Here is a 25,246-nt window from a genome sequence, read left to right as displayed (position 1 = left end):
TCACACTGCCAGCTAGCCACGCTTAGTATGAAGGCTAGTGAATTGAAAAATACAATATTGCAGTGTGTGATAGTGAAAGGTTTTTTCTGGCAACCGGTGACTAGTGTCCTAAGTGAGTAAAAGGGGCAAGAATCAGATCTCAGAGGGAAGAGAAACCTGCAAGTCATGTAATCTCAGGGTTGAACCCCCTGAGGTTGCTTACAATTGGAGCGAATAATGTCATGGTCTGCCACACAGAATCCACCATTGTGTCTCTCCTGTCATCAAAAGAGCTATTTTTATGCAGGTTTTGCTGCTTTCTTGAGACTGCTGGTTTCATTTTTGAGAGAAAGTTCTTAGCTCTGAAAATATAAATATTTTTTCTTCCTGCTTGATATAGTTGCTGCTTCCAAGCTTTCCGGGTTAATAGTATGTGTCTGTACGATCAGCAGACATCAGGATGAAAACACTGATGACCACGAAATAAGCTCTGAGATGCCCAAAGTATTTTAAGTTAGAGTAGGAAACAATTATGGCAATTATGTAAAATTTGTTCATAAATATTAACATTATAAAAGCTGCAACTGCAAGGGATCCCTCACTTTTCAATGTAAATTTGTATTCAGTGATAGCCAAACAGTATCTGCCCAACAGTCAATAGCCTAAACTATAAATACAGTAGATGATTTGGGATTTGTTTTCTTGTCTTCTGTATCTTAAAAAAAAAAAAGGTAGGAAAACAGTGGAGAAAAAAGAGAAAAAGAGAGTTCTCATTTGTCTTTTGTGTTATTCATTTGTTATATGTTTATTTTGTTAGTATTTCTAACAAAAATAGTGCTTGCAGCAGGGAAAAAAAAGATTATTTTTTCATCTGTTCTAAAATAACATAGTAAGTAAGAAGGTAGAAACAAAGTGAAGTCACAATTGGATATTACTGTTACAAGATAGGAGATGACAATGATATCTTTTCAGAGTATCTGTTATCTGTGGTGTCATTAAGTCTAATGATGCGCTAAATAATAAAAGCAGCCTTATCGCATCACAAGGCCTTGAATTGTCTCAAAGTTGCCATGCCTGTGGGTTCCCTTTGGCTCTCAGAAAGGGTTTAGAGTCAGAAGAAGCTGCAGTTCAGAGTGCATTTATGCAATCAAAGCTCTTTAGACAGATGGCTGCTAGCACTCCGAAATGATTAAAATATGTTCCAAGCAACATCAGTCTGTGGGCTTGGGGACCCAACCTTTCATTAGTCAATAAAGGGTCTTGAGTTCTTGAAAATGAAATCTTTAAAAGCTAATAAGGCTGCTGGTTTGCTCTGAGCTATTTCTTTGGATTTGCAATTGTGGATTGGACTTGGGCCAGTATCTGTCCAATAATGTGAGGCTTTAAGAAAAAAAAATCTGGTTACAAGAGGCCTCCCAGCAGATCTCCCTGTTAAACAGTGTGGCCAAAATTTTTAGTCTTGGATAAGTAAGTTCAAGCACCTGAGTCTTTACTTCGAGCTGGGAAGGGATCTGCAAGTCCCCCTTTGGAAAACCAGTCATTTGCTGCAGCATAGTTTTACTATAGGCACCAAAGCTTGATCATTTTGACCTGTACTGTTTTATTTTTAAATCCTCATGTGTTGGCCCAGGAGCATCTCTAGAATGCTTGCAGGGTACCATAGCCAAGATTATTAAGCAAGCTTTCCAGAGCTTCTAGAAATCAGTAATATTACTTACAGTGTTCCTGAGTGTTGTCAGTGCTTGCCAAGCCATAGTACATCTTGGTGCTACAGTGTAGTTTGATTTATTCTCATCTGCACCCGGCTTGTGACAGATAGCAACTGGGGGCTTGTGCAAATGTGAAGTGTCTGTAACGTCTGCATCTCTGTGTGAGGGCAGCAGCAGTAAAGGTCTGTTTAATAAGATATTAACAAGTTCAAGCCTTCTGTTTCTTTTTCTTTCTCTCACAGAGGAAAAACTCTCACAATTTGTAAACTTATGATCATGATGTGTTCTTGCCCCATAGACTTTTCCACACAAGTCTCAAAACCTGAAGTTATGTAAATTGTCTCCAAAATGCCTCAAGATTTAGCCTACTGCTATAGAATGTGTTTTAAAACACATCAGAGTTTTGACATACACCAGCAGAAACAAAGCAAGTCATGGTGATCCCATTAGCTCAATGTGATCCCATTAGCCAAATTGTTCAGGCTGCCTTTTTTCACCTTGGGAACAGCTCTCGCATTCCTTTTGTCAAGACTTGATGGGGCCAGCAACTGAAGTTCTTCCCCCACACACACCATAGTTACTTGGAGAATGTCATATTCCATTTCTCTTTCCCATAGTTTCCCTATGAATGCTTGTCTGTGCTTCAGCTTAAACAGCCAGTGAGATTTACTCATCATAAACATAGGCAAGATGTTACCTTCTTTTGATAATATACATCAGATTCTAATTTCTGATTATTTTGGCGAGCTGTTTCCCATTTTTGTTTGCTGTAAAATACCTAGTTTGTGTGTCCCAAAGTTTTTTGTCCACCATCAGTCCTCTAATCTACTCTGCTCTTACAAATGACTTCTGAACTGGGTCATGTACCCCCTAGCTGTAGGCATAGGTTTTTAACATTTGTTCAGATTCCTGTGAACTAATTTTTTTCCTCAGACAAAACGAAGAACTTGTTTTCCCCAGAGTAGGCAATACGACACAAAGGTCTACATTAAAAGCTCAGAATGTAGGGAGCATGCCTGTTTCTCTTAGTGTCCCCATTTCTTGAGTTCCTTATAAACAGATATATTTACCTTGGCCTCGAGAGTTCTCCCATTGATTTAAGTGTGCTCTGAAGTGTTCCTGTTATTTTATCTCTATTACTGTTCTGCCTTCCATAATTTAGGCAGTTGACCTAATCACTTAAATGAGTCAGAACTTCAGGGTAAGGAGATGCACAAAGCCTTCCTCAAAGTGTTATGACTTTAAGGCTTGATAGATCATGAAGAACTAGTGCTAGGAAAGGAAAATATAAAGAGCAGATTCACAGTGTCTTGGGAGCAGATAGAATTTCTCTCCTTGGAAATTATGCTTGCTTTATATGTCCGAAGGGACCAGACTTCATATTAATCACCTTTCCTTCTACTCCAGGGAATTACATAAACCCTTTTATTAAGCAAGCCAGCATCCTACATTACCTGTGTATCTTTTTTCTTTTTTTTTTTGGATCATTTTCCTGAGCTCTGCAGAAGCTCCATTTCCAACAGTGCCGTGTAGCAGTAAAGTGCTGCTGAATGGTCAATCCATATGCTCAGACCTGAGGTTTCCAGAGAACTGAGCAGGACTTCAGGAGTGACATGAGTCTGGAGAAGTGGATGATTTTACACATGCTGCTAAAGTGCTGGGGGGCTCTTCCTTTGAATATTCTGATTTGTCATCGTTTTCATTTGGAGTTCCAAGTCCCAGAAACTTGTAAACACCAAGTCCTAAAGATCTCTGCTGGGGAATGGAAATGAAAGGACTCTTTTGGAATGTTTGTGGGGTTTTTTGCCTCTCGATTCCCCTCTCTGGAAGATGTGAATAGTGCTACTCATGCAATTTTTGGAAAATACATTGATGTAAGTTTTCTTTATTGGATTCTGCTAAATGTTAAGTGGGGTAAACCTAAACTTATCACAGTAGCTATTGTATTGCAGCAGTCCTTCTGAAATGCAAGTACAGAACTGCCTTTTCCAGATGAACTATACACTGTGAGTGCCCTATTAATATATTTAATGTCTAATGACCAACTGTTTCTCCTGCTTCCTCTAAATTACTGTAAAATTACTATTCCAAGGAGAGAAAGTAGCTTTTTATTCTGGAGAAGACTGTGGCATTCATCGCTGTAAGTGAGAATGTAATCTCAAACAGTTCATAATATTTCCTCTGCTAAAAGGCAGCAAGAATTTGGAAACCTTTAAAATAAGGATGAGGCTACAAGAGAGAAAAAAACTAGCTGCTTTCCAGGTAGGTGAGTCCAGTTGTTGTATTAGTTCAGGTTTGTGGGTGGTTCGTCAGGGGTTTTTTTTGGTCAAGTCAATAAAAATATGTATAACTTTAGTGTAGAAATGTTGCAGAGTTCCTTTTTTCTGTTCGTAACAGTGCAGCTCTTTATGATTGGAGGGGAAAAAAAACTGGTTTAGCAAAGGAGGTTTTGAGCCTGCCAAAGTTGATGGAGGTGAATTTGGATAGCCATTTAGTGTGGGATAGCTAGACGTGAACAGAGAAGAATGTAAAATGAGTAGATTGCTACAGATGTATGCTTGCCAGAACAAAACAGGTAAATTGTTTGTGAGTTTAAAGACCCTGAGTTTGCTGACTTATGTAGACATGCCTTTAAAAAAAGTCCAAGATGCTGGTATAATGATCCTTCCTTTGAACATTAAGCTGGAGGAAGGTTACAAGAATGTCGAACACTTAAAAATTATTTTTACTCAGCTAATGCTTCCATAATGGACGTTAATACTGTTGACATTACTCATGGATTGAATGCAAGCAATTTAGACAATAGATAGTATCAGGTGCTAATAGATCAAACGTAATTACTCTTGATGAAATAATTTTACACAGTTTAGCAAAATTGTTTCAATTATTCACTGTAAAATAAAACATTGAGTAAAAGTGAAAATGCTAAGCTTTCTCCTCTAGGGGCATTATATGCATTTCTGAGTCATATTTTTTTCTTCATAGCAACCTTTCCTCTATAACAGCTTTCAGTGCAAGTTATTACAATTCTTTTTGCATAAGATAGGTCATGTCGAGTTCAGCTGTAGGTGGGGCCACTGTGGTAGATTGCGGGACAGTCTTAATAGATCCGTTTCATTAATTAAGTCATGCATTTTTTTATTAACAAAACCTGTATGTCAGGTTTAGCCAGCTGGGAGCTATTCTTATGGTTGTTATCTTTGTCAGAAGGAATATTGTGAAAATAAGGAATTACTGTACACGCTTTAACTCCTGATTAAACAGAGGAATGACATCCGCTCACCTGCTGTCCATGAAGAAATAACTTAGGGGCATATTATAGGCTTGATTCATAGGTTCTGATCTTACATATCTCATTAAGGTAAAAACTCTGTCTATCACATTCAAAATTTTCCCTGAAGGATTTGTTTTGTACCTGTCCCATGGTCGTTGAGGTAAGCAACGTTAAGGCCAAAATTTCAAACATCTAGATTAGTTATTGTTTCCTTTTACTCTTGAAGGAACTTTTTCTTCTTGTCCCTTTTTTTGGGGGTGTATAAAGCAATATTTTTCTTGCATTCTTTCTCTTCTTGTATTCCATTTCCAAAGATCAGAAGGAAGCAGTAAGATTTCCAGGAAGTATTTAGTTGTACTAAACACACAGAACAGTGTATGTATCTACCTGATGTCCACAGCCTTTAGCTTCTCGATACAATTCAAGGCATTCTTTACTAGGCTTTCTCCTGGTCCTCAGCAGGAAATGCACTAATGGCCTCTACTGTCATTCAAGAAGATTGAACTGGGAAAAGGAAGGAGAAGTGCTGAGAATTTGTCCTTCACGCAAAGGAGTGGGCAGGATGGGTAACAAGGTTCATATTATCTGGTTTACCTTTCTTTTGCTCCTGAGCTAGGCAGGATTTTAATGTTGTCCAGGCTCATATAACATCACATTCTGTTTGTTTGGACTTCCATCCTAAGAAAGATCTTTGGTGGAGATACAGAAATATTTATTCTTCCATTTAGCAATTCTTTCCTACTGTGGTTACCAAAAGAGTCATATATTATACTTCTACAGTTGTTACAGTAGAACAAGGGCTATCGTGATGTAGGAATTTAGTTCTTCCTCTTGAGCAATGTTACTGCTCCTGTCAGAGGAGAGTATACTATATGTTGAATGTGTATAAGCACAGTAGGCAGTATTCATACTACAATAATTATCTTGTCCTGTTCAGAAAACAAATAAGGAATTGAACGGCGTTGAATTGCTATATTTCACAAGAGCTTTCACACTCATTCAGTTTCCTTGTCAGGTCCTGAGAAAGTAATTAATTCTGTGGTTCAGTGCAACCAATACATTTCCAGCTACAGTGTTTCACTTTTACCTGCTGGTTATGGAGAAATTATATGCTGGCAAAAATTAAAACTTGCAGTTTTTCTTGTGAAATGAAGTTTAAAATGTTGATTTCCTCTTCACCCAGGCTAAATTAAAGTGCACAGCTTATTATTCTTTTACAGGTTTTATTTCAGTAGCCCAATGGTCAAAATTCATGAGGACATAGGAAGAGAGAGGTGAGGGAAGTTCATTTAAAAGTTTTAGGATACAGAAATCAGTTCAGCATCTGTTTGCATCCTGTTTCCAGTCCCTATGCTTTGGAGCTCTCCACTGATTTTTCCCCAGCCCCCACCAGTCTAATCTCTAGCTTTGCAAGATGGTATGCAAGTTGTGTGATTCAGCTTCCAGCTGATGGCCCCTTTTGTCTGGGAGGAAGCCAAGAACATCATCTCGGGTAACAAGGATCTTGGTGCTCACAGCAGCTCAATGAAGCACAGCAGGCTGCTGTCACTCCTTATGTCCCACGGTGGCGGTGGGAAACTGCCTCCCTGTGAGAAACTGTTGTGGGTTTTTTTGTAGAGTTCCCAAACCTGTATCTATCTGCTGAGGCTAACCAAGCTGATGTGCATTGCCAACACATGCATACTGTTAATTAGCTTTTCTGTGTCCTTCCATGAATAATAATTTGCACTGAGACCTGAAGCAAGATCAGGGCCTCAGGTTTCCAGATGTGGCACATGTAGGTAATAAGAAGCAATCCTGGGCGCCCAAAGCTTAGAATTTAAAGATGACAAAAAGTGAGGGAAAGGCACTTCACTTCTGGTTTCAGCATGGAAGGCTAAGGTTTGCATGTTGTGACTTGCTCAATAACACACAGAATACATGAAATAGAAGAGGGAATTCAAGACAGATCCCCAATCCACTAAATCATTCCCCCAGCATGCGTCCTTGTTTCACGTTAAGGAGAATGGCCCAGACAAGTCTGCCCAGTTGCTTCAGTAAGCATGGGTACAATAGGGAAGCAGACTTCCCCTATATTAAATTTCCCAGGCGCTCCCTTTATCATTTAAGCCATCATTTTAACTGCCTGGTTTCATAGTGCCTAACTGTCCAAGGAGCTGTATGATTTATATGAATAAGGGTTTGGCGGCAGCAGCTAGGTAAGACATGGCTTACTGAGTAGTGATACATTGCCATTGTGTCATTTACGTGGCTTTCAGGAGGTGACTTGCTAAGTGTGTATCTGCATAGCAATCCCCAAACCAACTGCATTTTTGCATGGGAAAAGCCGTGATAACTTTAAAGTAAACACGGCGGTTCTGTTCTGGTCTGGAGGAAGGTTCTCAGACTGCACCACATTCAGTCCTCCTAGTGACTCACCAGCCATTGCAAAGTGGCACGTGTGCACGTGTTGCTGTGCACAGTGCACAGTACCAAATAAGTGAGGAAACCATGTTCTAGGCACACTCACCTGGAGTTCATCAGTGTACCTCACTTCTTGGCACATTAGTGGCCACAGCTGGGCATGTGCTGGAGTACAGGACACCTTGTTTGCTTTTGGTCAGAGTTGCTTAATATTTTTCAGCAATGCCTGTGAGAAAGATCAGACAAAACTGTTCAAATATTCTCTGTTTTATTTTCCTGGGGCACCTGGGGAAGTATCCTCAAATTAAATATTAAAAAAAAAAAAAAAAAAAAAAGGGTATATTTTAATTTCTAAAAAAAAAAAGTCATTTGAATATTTTTAACCATATGAATCATTCAGCAGCAAAGTAATGACAAGAGGGCAGAGTCCCCATGTCATTCCCCTTCCCAGGTCAGTCACATTTGAGGGTTTCTAGCTTTAGGGCTACTCATCTCATCCATGAGATCATCCCTCTCCCAAATTCCATATGTATTTGGTTATTCTATCTTTGAAACATGTTTCCATTCTTGGTATTTCTTCTAATTGCCTTCTCCTGGAGAGACTCTTCTCTTCTATCTATTCAGCTGGATGTTCCTGGCTGTGTTGGAAGGCAAAGCTGGCTTCCAGCCCTGGGTTCAAGACAGCTTCATCTCTTGCTTTTCTGGTTCAGTGAGGGAGTTAAGCTAAGCGATCACGATAGCAAATCAGGACAGCTGTAAAATTCGCGATCATGTCTGATTTATAAAGATAACATTGTATTAAGTACAAGATACTTTCTGAGGTTATTAGTAACATGCTTTCTTCAGCCGGTCGTTCCTGAATGGTGCCATGTGCTTTACTGCTTGATTGATTTATATTCCTTTCTAATTTTAATTAATACTGTTTTCATCAGAGCCAATTACTAGTAATTGGAAAACTCCAGGCTGTTCAGTTTATCTGTTCCAGTGTTTGGGAATTATTCCCTTGATATTTATTTTTGAAATCTATTGAATGGCATCAAGAGCACTAAAAAGGCCATTTAAATGCTGGGGGGAAAAAATAATGCTTATACTTCTGGGAAAACATTTACGGTGATTCACATTTTGGAAACTGAAACACTATCAATGTTTTATTCCCAGATTATCTTCCAAGAAAAAGCTTGGATCCACTGCTGAATCAGTTTCTTCAAAATACTTAGGCTCATACCGAAGTTGGAGCATGCAGAGAAGGCTGGAAGACTGTGCTGGGAGAGGGGGTCTGGAAACTCCACTGTCTTCATCCTGTGACATTAGCACAGAGGCATGGAGTAAGCTTAAGTCTCTAAGATGTTCAGATCCAACCTGGCTGTAGCAGAGGGGTACACACACAAGATTTTAAGGGGTCAGGATAAAAATGTTTCTCTATTTAGTGATCTAGACAGGCTGCTTTGCACAATAAAATAGAAAGTGGAAAAACCCATTAGCTGAGAATATACCCAGTTGAAGATGGGAATATTCACTGTATGGGAACAGAAAGTCTCTGGATCTCAGATAACTATTTTAGAGTTGTTTTTTACCCCTGGTGAAGAGGCTAAAAAATCCTACACCATCTTGATGTGAGTGAGAGCTAAGAATTTTACAGAAACTGAAGCCTTGTAAGAAAATCTCAAATGTGCGCTTGTATAACAGGTTTTGAGCGAGTGTGGCACAGTATTTACTACTACAGCATAAAGGGCTGGGTTCCTTGATGTATATTTCTAGTTGGCATTTTATCAAGGAAATAAACTTTGATTTTTCTTTATTTTGTAACATGGATTGAAACTACATTTTCTCTGTTCAAAGCCTTGATTTAAAAGCATTAGATCATTAAATTAAGTGCTTTTGCATAAGACTAAAATTGTAACTGAACTAATTATTTATGCAGAGAGAAGCAAGATAAAGTTTCTTTCAAGAGTTCTTTAACATATCAGATTGATAAGAGTCAAAACACCTTTACTGCCATTAAATATTTACCAAGACTTGGCTTTTGGAAGAGGGGCAGTTCAGTGCAGTGTGTTTGGCTCCATGCAATGCTATTGATTAGCTATCAGAAGGACATAGTTAATGGGTAACTGGAGGTATTACAGAGTGCTCCACATTCTTGTCAAGTCTTTTCTCTGAAGATGACCTAAAATAAAGTCAGTTACAACTGGTGTTCACCCTGCGACAGATTGCACAAGCACACCTACGGTATGAACAAAAGGTTCACAAGAATCAGTTGACCAGGGCTTAAGCAATCCTTTCTAGTAGTTGTTGTCATCACTCCTGGACTTTAGAACTGCGCGTGTTTACATTTAATTAGAAAGAACACACAGTTTACATCGCACAGTAGCTATCAGTATCGAATCAGAATTGATTTCCGCTCTCTTTCTCAAATGACTGTTTCCTTCAGACTAATTAAAAAAAGGCATATAACAAAATGACTCATATAAATTTTAAGGCAAAGTAAACACTATTCCCTGGAGACAAAAATAAAAGTCAATAGCATATAGTCATTACAGTGAGTTTGTTTTCAGGTGATTCTGATGCCTACATTATGATATGTATGAGTACTATCAGATTTATTTTATATAGATGTATGGGTGGATGTAACTATGAAATACCCCTTTGCACTGGATGGACGCTTCACTTGTTGTTTCAGTTTTCAGGGTCAGGATTCTTATTTGTTTCATCTGAATTGTTGCAGTTATCTAATACAAGACATGATTCACTAGTGTTACTACTTTTCGCAGAAGGATTTTGTTCATTTCAAATAAAATTGGCTCTGTGTAGGTCATTCATGCAAAATGGAAGTCAGAAGCCATTATTCTTACCAGTGAGAAGCTGCACAGGAAACTAAAGGCACAAACCAAATTGGCCTTAACTTCATGCATAATTTCCAACAAAGAAATCTCTATTAGATTTTGTTCGTTTTGCAGGCAAATCTAAATTCAAACTACAGTGACAAGAGACTTCATTTAAGGCTTTTAGCAGAAATGCCTGACTCTTGAATGTGTGCATTCTTTGTCATCAGGAAAGATTTCCGTGGTTGGCATTTTGGAGAGTAAAGGTTCAAGCCAGCAATTTACTATGTACTGTCAAGTCTGTGGGAGCTGAAGGGGTGGCAGTCCAGCCCAGTTTGGTATGTAGGTGCGTGGAGCTGTAGGAGCTGATCCTGAAATGCCTGCTCAGAAGGCCTGATGTTCATGTACGCCATAATACCATGGTTTCCAAGTAAGAGACAGTGTTCAGAATTGGCAAGGATCATCAAAAAGAGGAAAAAAGTAATACATACTGCATCTATTTGCTACCTGTTTTAGCTGGTATACTAGCTGCTCTATTATTTTAGCATGCAACCGGAGTTTAGCTTTGAGGGAAAAGGTGCACTGTTCTTAAAACTGATGTTGCCAAAATCATACCCAAAGTATAAAAAATAAACCACTTGTGACCTTTAGGACAAGATCCTCTGTCTCTTTTCCACTAAGTTGTGCTTCTGCAAATCCCTGACATAGGCAGTTTCCCTGCTGGCCTGAAGCCAGAGTCGCTGGCTCTACACCACCCACGTACACACCCCTCCACTGATCCATGTCAGCCGGGTGACCTCCAGCAGCCGGGAGAGAGGCACAGGGGCCGCCCGTTCAGCCAGGGGACTGGGAAGGTGAAAATACCTCTTGTTTTTGAGCTGGCTGTGCCTCTTCTGCCTGCATGCTGCCTGCCGCTGGGCCGGGATCTGCTCTGCTGCTACTATGATGCTCACACTTCCCAGGGAAAGTGGCTGGGGTTTTGTGATACACAGTGAAACATGGAGTTGCTAGCACCATCTTAAACATCCTTCATACTCAAATACTGAGGTCTGCCTTGATGACTTGATGCCAGTTCTGTCTTCGATTAATAGATAAAGTTCCCTCTGTATTTGCAGTATTACCTAAACAATCTATTACTGTAGGGAATAACTACAGTATTACAAATACTAAGTTAAAGTTATTTTGTTAACTAAAGCCATTGGCAAATATTTAAGAATGGCCAAAGCATATGAATAGACAATAAGGAACAGATACAAGATAGCAAAATTCTTTCTTCTAACTTCTGGTATAAAGTAAACACTGTACAAAATAAAGTTATTTTTTAAATTTCAGCCTTCAGGGCTGGATAGTTGCACTCTGTGAATGCTTAAGGTAGAATATGCTAATTCACCCAATTCGCTGTCAGAACATGACAGGAGCATTTTATAGCAAGCTTGGTTCCAGTAATAACGTAGTCTAATAAAACTGTGAAGAGTATCCACAATAGCTGCTACTGTATTGAAACCACAGTCCCCTAATTTGTCGAAGACATTTGAAAGCCTGTGAATCTGTGTCTTGCAATTAACATGGTACATTGTGGAACCATGAATATGTGTAATTAATGTTTACATGTATCAAGTAACAAGTGTAAAATTTATAGTAGTCTCTTCTGTAAACTCAGATGCACTATATCTGGGAGATGATGTATGCGTGAAAAAAAGATAATGCTACGTTGCCATCTTCCAGACTCTAATTAATCAGAGATAATAGAGACCCCAGCTCTAGGTGCATCATGTGCTCAGGAAATTCAGGTGCATTTCTTAGCTACAAGCTATTAACTGTGGGTCTGTGGATCTAGCTGAGGAGGATAGTACCACACTGCAAAAATCTGAAAAACATTTTCTTCTACTCATCAGTTTCACTTATGTTTTGCTCTGTTCCAACAAAACATTATTACTCTAGCAGCTATTTTTGTGGTGGTCCTGGACTGTTTGATGGTGTGGTGAATGTGAAGAATGTGGTGAATGCTGGATGTCATGTGTGTATCACCATCCCATGAGGCTGTGCTATCTGAGCAATTTGCCCAGTGGCTGCATGAAGTGAACTGGAGACATTTGATTATTGTGCAACTCCATAAATGAAGGGCTTGTAACAGAGGTATCATTTCTAATTATTTCTTGTTGAGAGTATGTCTCAGCAGTCCTTCAACTTCAAGAAAGGCTGAGGTGGTTAAATCACATGTCCCGTGTCCTTACTACCTCACCCAAGCTAGTCACAGGGGAATGGTGTGGGCACTGCAGTGGTCCTGGAGAATGGAAATGAGGCCCAAAAAAAAAATGTTTGCTGCTTGGTATCATCAGAGGACCATCGGGTTTAGTTTTGTGCTAACTTGAGACTGTGCTGCATCTAATCTAGCTTTTTCAGCAGTACTGGTTCTCTTTTCAGTAGTGAAGCTCAGAACACCTTGCAAAGACAGTATTGTGATTGCTGTTTTTTAGAGATCATAGATTCATAGAATAGTTTGGATTGGAAGGGATCTTCAAAGTTCATCTAGTTCAACCTGCCTACAATGAGCAGGGACATCTTCAACTGGATCAGATTGCCCAGAATCACATCCAGCCTGGCCTTGAATGTGTCAAGGGATGGCATATCCTCCACTTCTCTGGGTAACCTGTTCCAGTATTTTACCACCCTCATTGTAAAAAATTTCTTCTTCATGTCCAGCCTGAATCTCTCCTCATTTAGTTTAAAACCATCATCCCTCATAAGATGAGGAAACTGAGGCCCAAGGAGGAAAAAATGCATTTGCTAGTGGCCTTTAATTTGTATTTCTTAAAAATTTGAAATACAATTCTATGATGATAGTCAGTTCAGTCTTTCACTGTAGATAATGAACCTGCGTGAACCATCTTGTGCCCAGACTGTTTGGACCCTTGCACAGGTTGCAGGTTTCTCTACATTGTTTCAGGAGAGGGGGCTAAAACTCAACCTACTGCTCACTGTGGATCCATATTCACAGATAATTAAGTTTGGACAGTATAATCTGTCAACATGTTATCCTGTAAAATCCTGTGGTTATATCACCAGCCACCACAGAGAAGAAAATCTGTGGTGGGCTCTGCTCAACGAGTACTTATGATTGGATCTGGTGAGAAAATATAAAGAGAATGCCTGAGCTCATCCTGGACTAAAAATGTGTGGGTACACTAGACACGAGAAAGCAACGCTGATGGACTGTACAGTGCAAAGAACATACTCTGCATTATGTGCAACCTGCATTATTGTTATAGCATGGTCTGTTGGCCTGTGCACCACAGTCTAACACAGCTCCTGCCTTCAGTTACATTACTGAGAGATGTTTAGGTGGTTGTACTAAAGAGAAAGCACAATCCTCAACTTGTGTAATTGCAGACAAAGGAAGGCTAGTAAAGTATTTGTCTATGGTAGGGCAATGCCATCTAGTTACCAGTCTACCAGCTGTCAGGCTCCTGACGCACATGTAATGCAAACCTGACCATTCTATATCCTCCACTTTACAGCTAAATGACAAAGTCCTTCTAGGTCTTACAGGCTTTTTTTAATATCATCTTATTACATTGTTTCCTAAGAGGACCCTTGAGGTAGTATTTTCAAGGTATCAGTAGTGCTTGGCCCCTGGGTGCATTCAGTGGTGTGAAGGGACCCTCTTCAAAGCCATCCTGAGTGCAGGCTGAGGTCTGAGAGGTCTTCAGAACTTGAGTGTCAGAAACATTTGTGGTGAAAACCAAGGTCAGACCTGCATGCCTTTGGGAACATTGGATATGTTTATCACTGGAGTGGGGGAGGAGGGAGGGGATGGATAAGTAACGTTTGGGTTTTGCTGGGGTGGTTTTTCTTTCTTCCTTTAGGTGGAAGGTCTCTCTATTTTGTTCAGTAATTGCTTCAGGTGGAAAATAATTTCCCACCTTAGAGCGAAAGTATGCCTGGCAAGAGAAAAGTGTTATAAGAGCAGCACTCCACACAGTTGATTTTCAGCCAAAGTCAAGTCCCTATGGGAACAGTTACAACTGGTAAAGTTTTTTAGCAGGCTTGAAGCTACTCTGACTTTGGGGGCTGAGGAAACCTCTTGCTACCTGCAGGAGCTACGTAAGTGGAGTCATCACATGTAACTTTTCCGTCTGCCTGGATACAGTTAAGGTGGGCCCTTGAATCTCTCAGACCCAAACTGGAGTAAGAAAGAGGCCATGCTGCCATCTTGAAGCAAAGGCTTACTATAAAGAATATGTGAATTATTTAAACCAAGGAACTGTTTGAATGCTTCTGTGAGCCATTCTTCAGGCCTAGAACCCCCATTTATTTCTGTTTTATAGCATCAGTAGTCTTTGACAAAATAATCTTTGGGACATTAACGAAGGAATTTCAAAGAAGTATCAAAAGGGACTAAATAAAAGTGTTTTAGCAAAGCACATATTGATGGAAATCTGGCAACTGCATGGTTTTTGAAAAATAAAAAGTTTAAAAGATCTATCAACCACAGTACCTTTGTCTGGAGGAATCACACTGGCTACAAAATATATAAGTGTCAGAACCTATTGATCACTCAGATGCAATCATAACTGGTTAAAACATGTAATAGTGTATTTCATACCGTATGGTTCATGGCCAGACTTTGAGAAGGAGCCTAGTTGTAGCCACACAGAGCCAGTGTTTTAGAATCTAAATAAACTGCTATATTTTTCGTATGTTCTGGGGGGAAAAAAAAAAAAAGAAAAAAAAAAAACAGAAAACAAAAAACAAAAAACAAACTCTGCTGGTGTGAACAACTTTGAATATTTGGGCTTTCCTCTTTTTTTCTTTATTTTTAACCAGGAACCCACACTGAACACTGGGCAGTTTAGCTTCTCAAGTGTCTTTTTTTTTTTTTTTTTCTTTTAATCTTGTGCCAGGTGGTTAAGAAGCGGGCAGCAGTGGTATTTCAGTAGCCTGCTTTCAGCATTATTTGCATACCTTTGTGTTTTTCCATGGTGATCAATGCTCAGCCATAGTGGAACTTCAGTCAGTAAAATTTATGTGCAACTGTTAAAGTAATATTATTTTTAATGAGTCTGTTCCAGGGATGTTAATATCCCTTTATAAATATTTATGTTTTCAATATGTCTTCATTTAACTGAAAAGGTTCTTCATAATATTTTCTGACAAACGCAGGTAGTAGGCATAATGACATATCAACAGTCTGACCTTTTAGCTTCTGGATTTCTATTAGTTAATCCACATTTTTCTTGTCCATGTATATTATATTTTAATTTGTATATGATTTTCCTCTATGGGCTGTTGGAATAAAGGGTGTTTTCCATACAAACACCTTAATAAACTGGAAAGGAAGAAAAAATGTTATTGCGTACTAGCAGCCATCATATAGACTGTCTTGAGCATTGTAATCAATGTGCACTGCCATTAGAAGTCCGCATTGATATTTGCATGGTCATCAGCCAGAAGGATGATCTTGAGTCGTATTCATCAATAGGGCAACAGCTTTTGATATTCATAAAGTTGATTTGAAATTACTTCAATTATTTATCTAAAAACACTGCTTATTATGATTCCCTGTTGCCATTGCTTTCGTTATGTCTTAATGAATTTCTTCTACTACCAGTGTCCTTTTCCACTGTGCAAAATTCACCAAAGAATTATGGCTATGAAGAGGTGGGAAGCAATTGTTACTGATTCCATGGAGAGCTTTCTAGTGCAGGCTCCTTCCCTAGTAATCAGTTGTTAATGTGATTTCTACCATTGCATCATAATAACTCAAGCAGTTACCTACCTACTGATTCCTTGGGAAATAATCCCACAGTCAACAGGCATTGTTGAGACTATTTTTACCTGATGGACCATCTACTTTATTCTCCTTTTTTCAATTTCTTCTCATTATTTATAGGTAATTTGACAATATCCTTCTTTTTGCTTATTTTCCATAGCCGTTGTTAGCTGATCCAGGTATTTTTGCATTTTAGCATTTTTATTCGTTATTTTGAAAAATCTGCAATTTTGCAAATAAACCCCCTATAGCTGCTGAGTCTGCTTGTTAAAAGAGAGTCCCGTGTAACACAATTTGATAGCATGTCAATGACTTACGCAGATTAATTCAACTTCATGTAAATCACACTAGCAACTTTTGCTGGAGCTCAAAGATGATCAAGAAGATGCCACAGCTAAAAAAGTACTGCTTTTTAAGTTTTTGTTGAATAGGTTTTTGACTTTTTAAAATTCTGATGGTTGTTACATGCTTCTGGGAGAGCCTTGTGGAAATGTGATGTTCTTTTTGTTCTCTGTCACTTTTGAAATAAAACTTGGTATTAGTGCATGTGGGTCCATATACGTTAATATTAAAAGTATCAATTAAACTGAGTGTAGTGTTCTTGCAGCTCAGCCTTAGATTGAAACAATAATGTGTATGGCTTTGTTTTCCCAGCTTATCCAAGTCTTTGCCTGAAGGAATGAGACTGCAGGACCAGCTTAACTGCACTTACAGTACTTCTGAAGGTGGACTGCAAGGCAGAGCAGATGTTGTGACCCTCACCTATTGTCAGATTGAAGATCTGGCAGCTCAGCTGCAGCAAGCTCGGTCAGAGCAAAAGGACACAGAGCTGAAGCTCCAGAAGGCCCTGGAGGTTTCACAGGAGGCTAATGAAAAAGTTCAAAAGTAAGTCACTTGCCTTCTTTGAGAAAAAAATGCGGTTGAAAACCAATGAAACATTTCTTCTGGTATTTCGTCTGCAACTGAAAGTGTGTTGGTACTCAGAAAAGGTCCTTTAAAATGATTCCTTATTTGACAGCCATTCAGCTTGTTACCTACTTAGTGTGAAGCCACTCATTTTAACACTTTTAAAGCATTACATAAGTCAGTGTGCCTGTAATTACTGGAAACTGGTTTCTACATGTGCAAGGCAGGGAGAACGTGCTTCCATCTCCTATGAATGGTTTTCACTGTCTTTTTACCCCATGCCAATCCTATGGCAACAGAGTATTTGCCTTTATAATTGCATGGTAGGCTATTAAGGTTCTCATTTTCACTTTGTTATACATCTGGCAGGTTTCATGCCACAGTAAATACTGATGGGGTTGTTTAGGGGTGGATTCAAAATCTCACTGAAACCAACAGGAAGTTTCAGTCAGTGAACAGGGATTGTATTCTTTCCCATCATAAGATTTCCTGTTAAAAGGTTACTGAACTCCAAAACCTGAAGTTCATCTCTACTGAAGTCCTTATTGTCATGTTTGTTATTACTAGCACATAGGCTTTTGGAAGTCTGGTTGCTGGGGCATAGACAAATGTGTAGGCAGAGCCTCTTCACAGTCTGGCACTTCTCATCTTTGCATCACATTCATCAGCTGCAAAATGCCTCTCACCCCCTTCCAAGATGATTGATGCTGAACTGATGCAAATTATCCTATCTGTCTATATTTGTCTTCAGCTTTAATGTCTACATCATATTCCAGAGTAGCCAGAAATTGTCTTATAATATATTGCAAAGACTTAACATGAGTTCTTCTGTTTAAAAAAATACATTCAGAGGTCACCTATTAAAGTAAGAAAGTATATTTTTATATTTTCAATTTGTTTGTAACGACATAAAATACAGTTAAGATATATATATGAAAACACATATTTTCAGTTATCTCTTTAAAACCTCCAGTGTTTGCTTAAGAATCATTCAAAATTCTTCTAAATCATCTCTTCTAAACACTTAGATATATTTGAAATTTCAGCAGGTGCATGCTTGATAAAAGTTAACCTATAAAAATAATTACAGCATGTAAAAGAGAATATTGGCTGAACCTTTCTGTACATTGTTTAAAGTTGTTATTTAATTTCATTTTATTTATAAACATTTACTAACCATAGATGTTTAAGTGAAGGTTGGTTTTGGTTTTGTGTTTTCTTAGTGGAACAGTCTTGTTTGATCCTGGGTAACCAGGGTGGCCAGAGCAGAAGTGCAGCCACAACCTGAGTTAAAGTGGTTGTGATGCACTGCTATACTGAAAAGAATTTACGCAATTTAACATGCTCAACTACTTGGGAGAATTTTGGTCAGGTTAGTTTTCATTATTGCTAAGATCAGACCATTGAGCCTATAGCAAAATTAAACAATTGGGTGAAGTCTTTCGATGACAATAGCACGCCCTTTTTACCAAGAAACTGTGGAAATGCTCTGTGCGTCTTCCCAGCACCCAGAGTCATCCACCCCCATCGTATAATTCAACCTGCAAACAGATTAAGCAGCTGAGTTTGTGGAAAGTGTGTTTACTTTGAGCTAAGAACCCTTGTGTGACACTATAGAGATTCCTCTGACACCTCTGGGAGAGCTACACAGACAGTTCGTACTCATCAGCAGGGAAACCAGGCTGAGAATTCCCCATTTCTTTGTAACCTCAACTGCTTCATACAAATCAGTGTTTGGCAATTAGGCAGGAACTCATTTGTTAGCTTAGCTTTTTATTTCGAAGATGTAGGATGTTCTACATTTCAAAAAGGAACTGACAATTTATAAACCTGTCAACAGAAAGCCTTCTTGGTAATAATTACAGTAGTATTAATTATTAAAACTGTCTTAAGAAGATGCATATTGTAATTTAAAATATGACATTACAATTCATATCCGTAATAGGGTTCTGAAACGTCTGTTTTCTTGACTTCCTTTAGATGCTCAACTAAAATTGAATTCTGACATATGAGGGAAGTATTTTAACAGCTAAAGTAGTCTCTTGGTATTATTCAGTAAAATATCTGAATAATGTAGTAGTTTTTAACTGTAGCAACAGTTAAAAATCAGAAGAGAAATAATTCTAAGCTTCATTAAGAAACAACACAATTTGAACAATTAGTGTTGGAAAAGGATGTACTATGTATCTTCATACCATGCAATTTACTGGTGTTCACTATGTCTTTGCTAATCTGTTCTCTGGCAACACTAAAGATTCTTTTAGCATTCTTAAAAACTTCAGTGTTTGCATTCAGCATCATATGCTGAGATTGAAATACAGATGTAGTTTCTCCACGGCGTTGCCCTTGTGTCAGCCATTTGTGTACCCAACTCCAATTGTTGCTTTCTAAACATGAGATCCAAGTCAGAATAGTGGTCCTCATGTTTTGCGACAAGACACAAAGCATCTAAAAAATTTCTGGATCCTATCCCACACGAAACAGCAGCTGTGAACCAGAAGGGGGATATATTGGAATCTGCTTATAGTGAACTTGGATATAATAAAAGTCTGTTTATTCTGAAGTAGGGTGAACATCTCAAATCAGCTCACTGTAGTGTGAGATATAAATTGCAACTATGTGCTCTTGTGAAGATGATTCGCCACCCGAGCAGGGGTGGTGATACGAAACACAAAATTTTGGTGCACAGAGAGTGACCACACAGATTTAGCAGCATTTGTTTGAATCTATTTTGATTTTGAAACATTATCAAGATACACATTAGACTTTTAAGAGAGGCCGATTACTTTATAAAGCAAATACACATTTTAGCTGTGTGGTGTATGTAAATAAATACATGTATGTGCATAAATAACACAGTATATATTTATTCAATAGGAAATTCTGATGATCAGCGTGATATTTTAACTATACTCTGTAGAATGGCTATAATTTTCTATATTTAATCAATGTTTCTAATTCCTAGTTACAAAGAAAGAATTAGGACAGTGGCACAGAATTCACCAGGAGTGCTGGCACAGCGCCACAGGCCCCCTGCAAATTTGTCCTGCTTGAGAAGCCAGGAGCCAGCTGGTGCAGCCTCAGCAGGGAAATAGGACTGACCTGGAGAAGGTGGCTGGAAAAGCCTCTGAATTAATTAATGCTTCTGCCAGCAGAGGAAGCAAGACATTTTAAAACTGTCCTTCCTGCTGGAACCCCTGGGATTGAGAAGTGGCTACTGATGTCAGTGAGATCAGAGGAGGTTATAATGTAATACCAAATCAATATTAGCCAATTATCAGTAAAGGTTGAGGCCCCTTTTGATGTGCTTTTTCCAGGAAATGTTCTATTTTTCTGCAACATCTTTGCAGTTGGGGTGAAATTTAATGCAGTTTGTCTATTGAGGCTTCTATTTTTTCCTCACAATTTAATGATTCTAGCTCAATAAAGTATAGCTCTCTGTGTGTGAGCACAGTCACACTTGCACACTCACATCGCTGTGTAAGGTGGCAGCAGAGGGTGTGCATGTAGAATTTCTATGTGATCCTCTAAAAGTAAACACAAATCCACAAAGTAATAGTGCAATGCTAAAATATACAGGTATGAAAATAAGCATAAATGTTGAGAAACATGCTGCTTGTGCACTTTGTTGAGGTAGTTCTGACTATTAACAAAGCAAATATAAAAGTGATGTAAAACAGAAATTATTACTTCGTTTATCCTTAACTGTTTATTAGAGAGACATTTTGATTTGCATTTTTTCTTTTAAGGAGGAAGTTAGAAGAGTTACAGATTTGGGTAAAATTTTTCAGTGGATTGAATACATAAGAAAACTAAGCAATCTTCTGAAGAAGCAGATTGTTTTATCAAAGGAAATTACTATATGTCCTAAAAGAAATATTACCCTTAACGACATTTGCTTTACCTCTTCAGGTGTGATTTTTTTGGCCACGTAACATTCATTGTTACTGGAACACACCCTTTTTTTGAGTAGTCCTGGTTTTCCCTCAAGCATTTCTGAACGTGCTTTCTCTGCTTTTGTAGTTGTTCATTTAGTTTCTTATCTGATGCTAATAAATAAGTCGATCGATGACACAACAAAACCAAACAGTTCTTCCCAGCATTCGACACAATCGGAAAGAATACAAAAAAGGAAAAAAAGAAGAAGCAAGCATTTATTAAGTGGTGAGAGTGCCCCTCTTCTGCAAGTAAAACTAATCTGCCTTCCGAGTACAGGAGTTGCGTGCATTTCACATCCATGTCCAAGACGTTCTCCAGTGCTGGCTGGAGGGTCTAATCTTTCCCAGAATGATCTGAACAGTGCAGTTCAAGAACAAGAATGAATATTTGAATAATCACTCCACAATGTGAGGTGACCCTCCGACAGGGGACTGACCAGGGACACATATGGATTTTGGGAAGACTCTCTGATGCTCTTTTTTAACACAGCTGTGAGAAGAATGTGGCTAAGACCCAGTAGTCTTTCTGGAGTATAGCTGGCAAAGGAAACCATGAGGAGAAGAGAATTTAACACATGGGTGTAAGAGAGTCCGCTTCATTGATGCGATCTGAGGGGAATGTCTAATGACTGGAAGAATCAAACTTGGCAATGAAAACACAAAGCTCTTTTCATCAATTCAAACGCAGGCTCTAAAGCTGCAGATGGTTACCTCCAGCCTTGCCTATTCAGTGCGGGGTTGCATAAAATGGCACTTTGGTGAATACTAATAGATCAAAACAAAGATTTAATAACATAAAGATGTGGTGTTCATTTTTAAATGAGGATACAGGTCAGTGTCTCAGAAAAGAGTGAAATAAGTATCTTATGTATGGGTCTAAAGTCTCTGGAGATTTTAAACTGCAAACATGATATCTTTAGTGCACAGATTGTACTCAGTACATAGCAGCTATGCAGGGAACCTGCTAAAAACAGAATTTCTGAATTATTATACTAATTGAGACACTTTGCAACATGCAAATGTTGTTACCTAGTTATCTCCCTTTTAAAATCATACCTACATATATTTAGTTGAAGTATACATTGTAGCTTGTATGCGTTCAGTCACTCGTTGTAGATAAGAATAGAGCTAGTTAATTAGAAATTGGAGGCAGAAGCACTGCACAAAAGAAACAAGTTGTGCATTCACTGGGACTTAAAGCTATTTGTTTTGGAGGAACCACCACATGTTAGAGAAATCAGTTGGCTTTATTTTAAATTTTAGAGATATATTTCTTTAATTTTAATCTTTCAAAACAATGAATAGCATTTGAGTTTTTGCTTTACTAAGATGTTATATTTAGAATTTCAGACTTCCCTAATAAAACTAGATTGCTTTTTTTTTTTTTGTTACCATTACAAAACTGTACTCTGCTGAATGTCAGATCAACATGTTAACTACTGGAGGCTAGAAATACAGCTTCATAGGTATTAATAGTTTCACTGATTTGTGTCGGTAAATAGTTTAGCGGACGTCAAAAGTGATTTTGCTTTTAATGAAAACCACTATGTGCCTGCTGCTGTGAAATTGAATAGTTGGTAATCTTTTAATATAAAGTGGGGAATAATTTAATTGGTGCTAGCATTTTGAAATGTAAAATAAGTTCTGGTGACTTGTTGAAGAATGTAGATGGAGAGCTAGTTTCTTAGCTACAACAAATTGGCTTAGCTCTGTCACACTGAGTTGCACTCATTTGTCCCAGTTAAGGATATGACCTATAGTTTACTGAGAAACAAATGCTGGTGGATACATTCAAAAGATGAGCGAGTGAGGGCAAAGTGCTAAAAATCTTTGACTTACTACAGCAAGCTGCAGAAGTCAATAGTTACGAGAGTTTGTATAGAAGGGAATGGGGAGCCAAGGAAGACAACTCTTGTAGCAGTCTAAGATACTGATGACTATTAACAATAGTTCTGGACTCTCAGAATCAGATCAAAAGTTATTAAAGAAGATTCAACATGATAAAAACTGCTTGATGAGGACTGATGTGTTGGCTGTCTCGTGCAATGATTAAAAGCAGATTATAAACTCCATGGGGCCCATAAGAGATACACAGTCTCCACAGGCAGGGTTTTATGGTGTTCAGGAAACCCACACTAGCCAGATGGAAGATTCCCAGACACGCAAAACTACCACATACTCCAAAGAATTCTGCAGAGTGCAGCAGAGCTGATGCAAAATTTCTTTGGCATGCAAGACATGAACAGGAACATGAGAAAGTCTGAACCATAAAATCTAGTAACAATCGCATCATAACATATACAAAAATATTACCATTAACTAGAGTAGCAATAACAGGCAGTGTGAATTTATTGGATTTAGGAGCGATAGGCTTGGAAGTAGTCTGCTTTAGGAATTCAGTGAGGAATTAAGACTAATTGAAATGTGTGAAGAAAGTCATGTGTGATCTAACTGAAAGCAGTATGTCGTAGGGTCAGAATTTATTTAAATACTTGGAATTCTGCACTAACGCCAGTGACTCCTCTCAGAAAAATTCCCCTCAGACTGCACTAATGTGCATGATGAAATGATGAATCAAAAAGTCTTGTAGAGATACCTGTTTGTTGTAATAAAAGAATTGAGTAAGCCAGTGAGGTTATGTGCAGCCTCAGAGAAATTCAACATGTAGAGTGAAATCAATTTTCTGGGTCTGGAGGAAATAAAATATTGAACTAGTATTCAAATCTAAGGTGAGCTGAACTAATTAAGTCACTGGTGGCATATTCTCTGGACTGTCATAGATATACCATATTTCTGTATCACTAGGCAGATCTTGTGTCCCTTGGTAAGACTAACGCATTATTCATGCTGTACAAAAGAAAATACATCACTTTTGCAAAGCTGTAATGAAATGTATTTTCTGCATTGGATGGTGCTTCATTTGCCTATTTTTTAATTACGTTACATACAGTCCAGGTAAAATTTGCAGGCTGTGATGGAGTGCCTGATAACTTAGTACCACTAATGCTGATAATTTCTCAGTCCTAAGAAGACTTGGTCTTGGGTCTTGGGTTAGTATGAGCAGAAAAATTCTGACAGAAAAAATATGAAACAATTGACTTTTTGTCGTTTCTGACTGGGTTCCTCGGAGACCCAAATGGAGAAGCACGTGCTGAAACAGAGTGGCGCACGCTGGTTGCGCCGATATCTACGCGGAGCAGTGTGACCTCAGACATTTTCTCTCAAAGCTTCTTTGCCATCTGTCTCACATCCCTCCAGCCCCCCAGTTTTCTAAGTGGTTGTTTGGGAGCAGGGGTATTCCTCCAGGGTGTGACAGAATGGAGCTGGGTTTCCTTCTCCATCTGAGGAGATCCTGGGTCAGATCTCCTGTATACCAGGGATGTTTTAGCCACTCAGGTGTGATCTGGATGCTCTCTTCCTTGCCTTGAAGTAGTACCACATATAAGAAAATGACACAGACGTCTTGGATCAGAGTGCAGTGAGTAGGCTGCTCACCTCTGGGAAGTGAGACCTGGTTCTGACACTTTCCTTTAGGACTTTTTCTCAGTTTTAACCAGTTCCTGTCAAACATAAATGCAGAGCCAGTATCAGAACACTTATCTCCCATTTTCCAGGTGAGCACCCTTGATAACCACCTACAGAATCACACATTCAGGTCTAATAACATTTCAGATGTTTCTTCTGTAGAGATTCATAGCTTCAGAAAGAGAAGTAGAGAAGACTCTTCAGCCCTGGAGTGTACTACTCTCCTGCGAAATGGCAGATGTGGGTTAAAACCAAGTTTTCCTTAGCTTGTCTGAATGCTCTAGCTGATAGTATAATTTTTATACTTGTTTTAAAAAGAAGGAGTGGTAGCACTACTGTTGTCTTTGTCACCTTAAAAGAAACAAGTGGCCTCAGGTTAATTTTAGAGAAGGGCAGCTTGAGAACCTCTGGGCAGCTTGGAGCAAGACTCTTAAAGCTAGGGGCTGAGATTAAAAAAAAAAGAACATAAAACTCCCTATTTGGCTAGTTTAGGAGCACACTTCTCCTTAAACTAGTTGTTGTAAATCCCATCCCAGGGTGCTGCCATCTTCTCTGTACAGTTTGGAGGAGGAATGTGCTGGTCTAGACCACGTGTTGAGCTGCAGATCCTGTTCTCAATAACAGCAGTCGTGAAAGACAGATTTGATGATGTTCAGAATTGCTACACCTGAGACCCTTTGTAGTACTAATGATTCACAGTATCTTTTGACGTCTCCTTTTCATAAGAAGATGGCCTTTAATAGAGCAGCTTGTGGTATCAGTGCCAGAAGTCTCATACAGTTGTGTGATATTGCCAGAGCAGATATGGGATATTCTTCTCATAGATGTTTTGGGTGTCGTAATTTATAGTGAGGTCTTTAGCATCTGATGGTTTATGACCAATGCCAAGATTATGTTCAGTGGCGTACTTGTCAGAATGA

At 38.7% G+C, this 25,246-nt stretch overlaps 1 protein-coding gene across 7 annotated transcripts in view; it reads left to right on the top strand.

The window, feature by feature from the left end:
- Window positions 1-25,246, top strand: part of MIPOL1 (mirror-image polydactyly 1) — a 197,177-nt gene that overhangs the window by 155,080 nt on the left and 16,851 nt on the right. For all 7 annotated transcript variants that reach the window (XM_030485266.1, XM_030485272.1, XM_030485265.1 and 4 more), the window contains one exon: window positions 16,612-16,842. In XM_030485266.1, the coding sequence (XP_030341126.1) occupies window positions 16,612-16,842 (231 nt within the window). The remainder of the gene's footprint in view (window positions 1-16,611; window positions 16,843-25,246) is intronic.

This window comes from Strigops habroptila, chromosome 4 (assembly GCF_004027225.2).
Source record: "Strigops habroptila isolate Jane chromosome 4, bStrHab1.2.pri, whole genome shotgun sequence".
NCBI lineage: Eukaryota > Metazoa > Chordata > Aves > Psittaciformes > Psittacidae > Strigops > Strigops habroptila.
The sequence above is the reverse complement of the archived record's forward strand: the minus strand, read 5'-3'. Positions and strand labels throughout refer to the sequence as shown.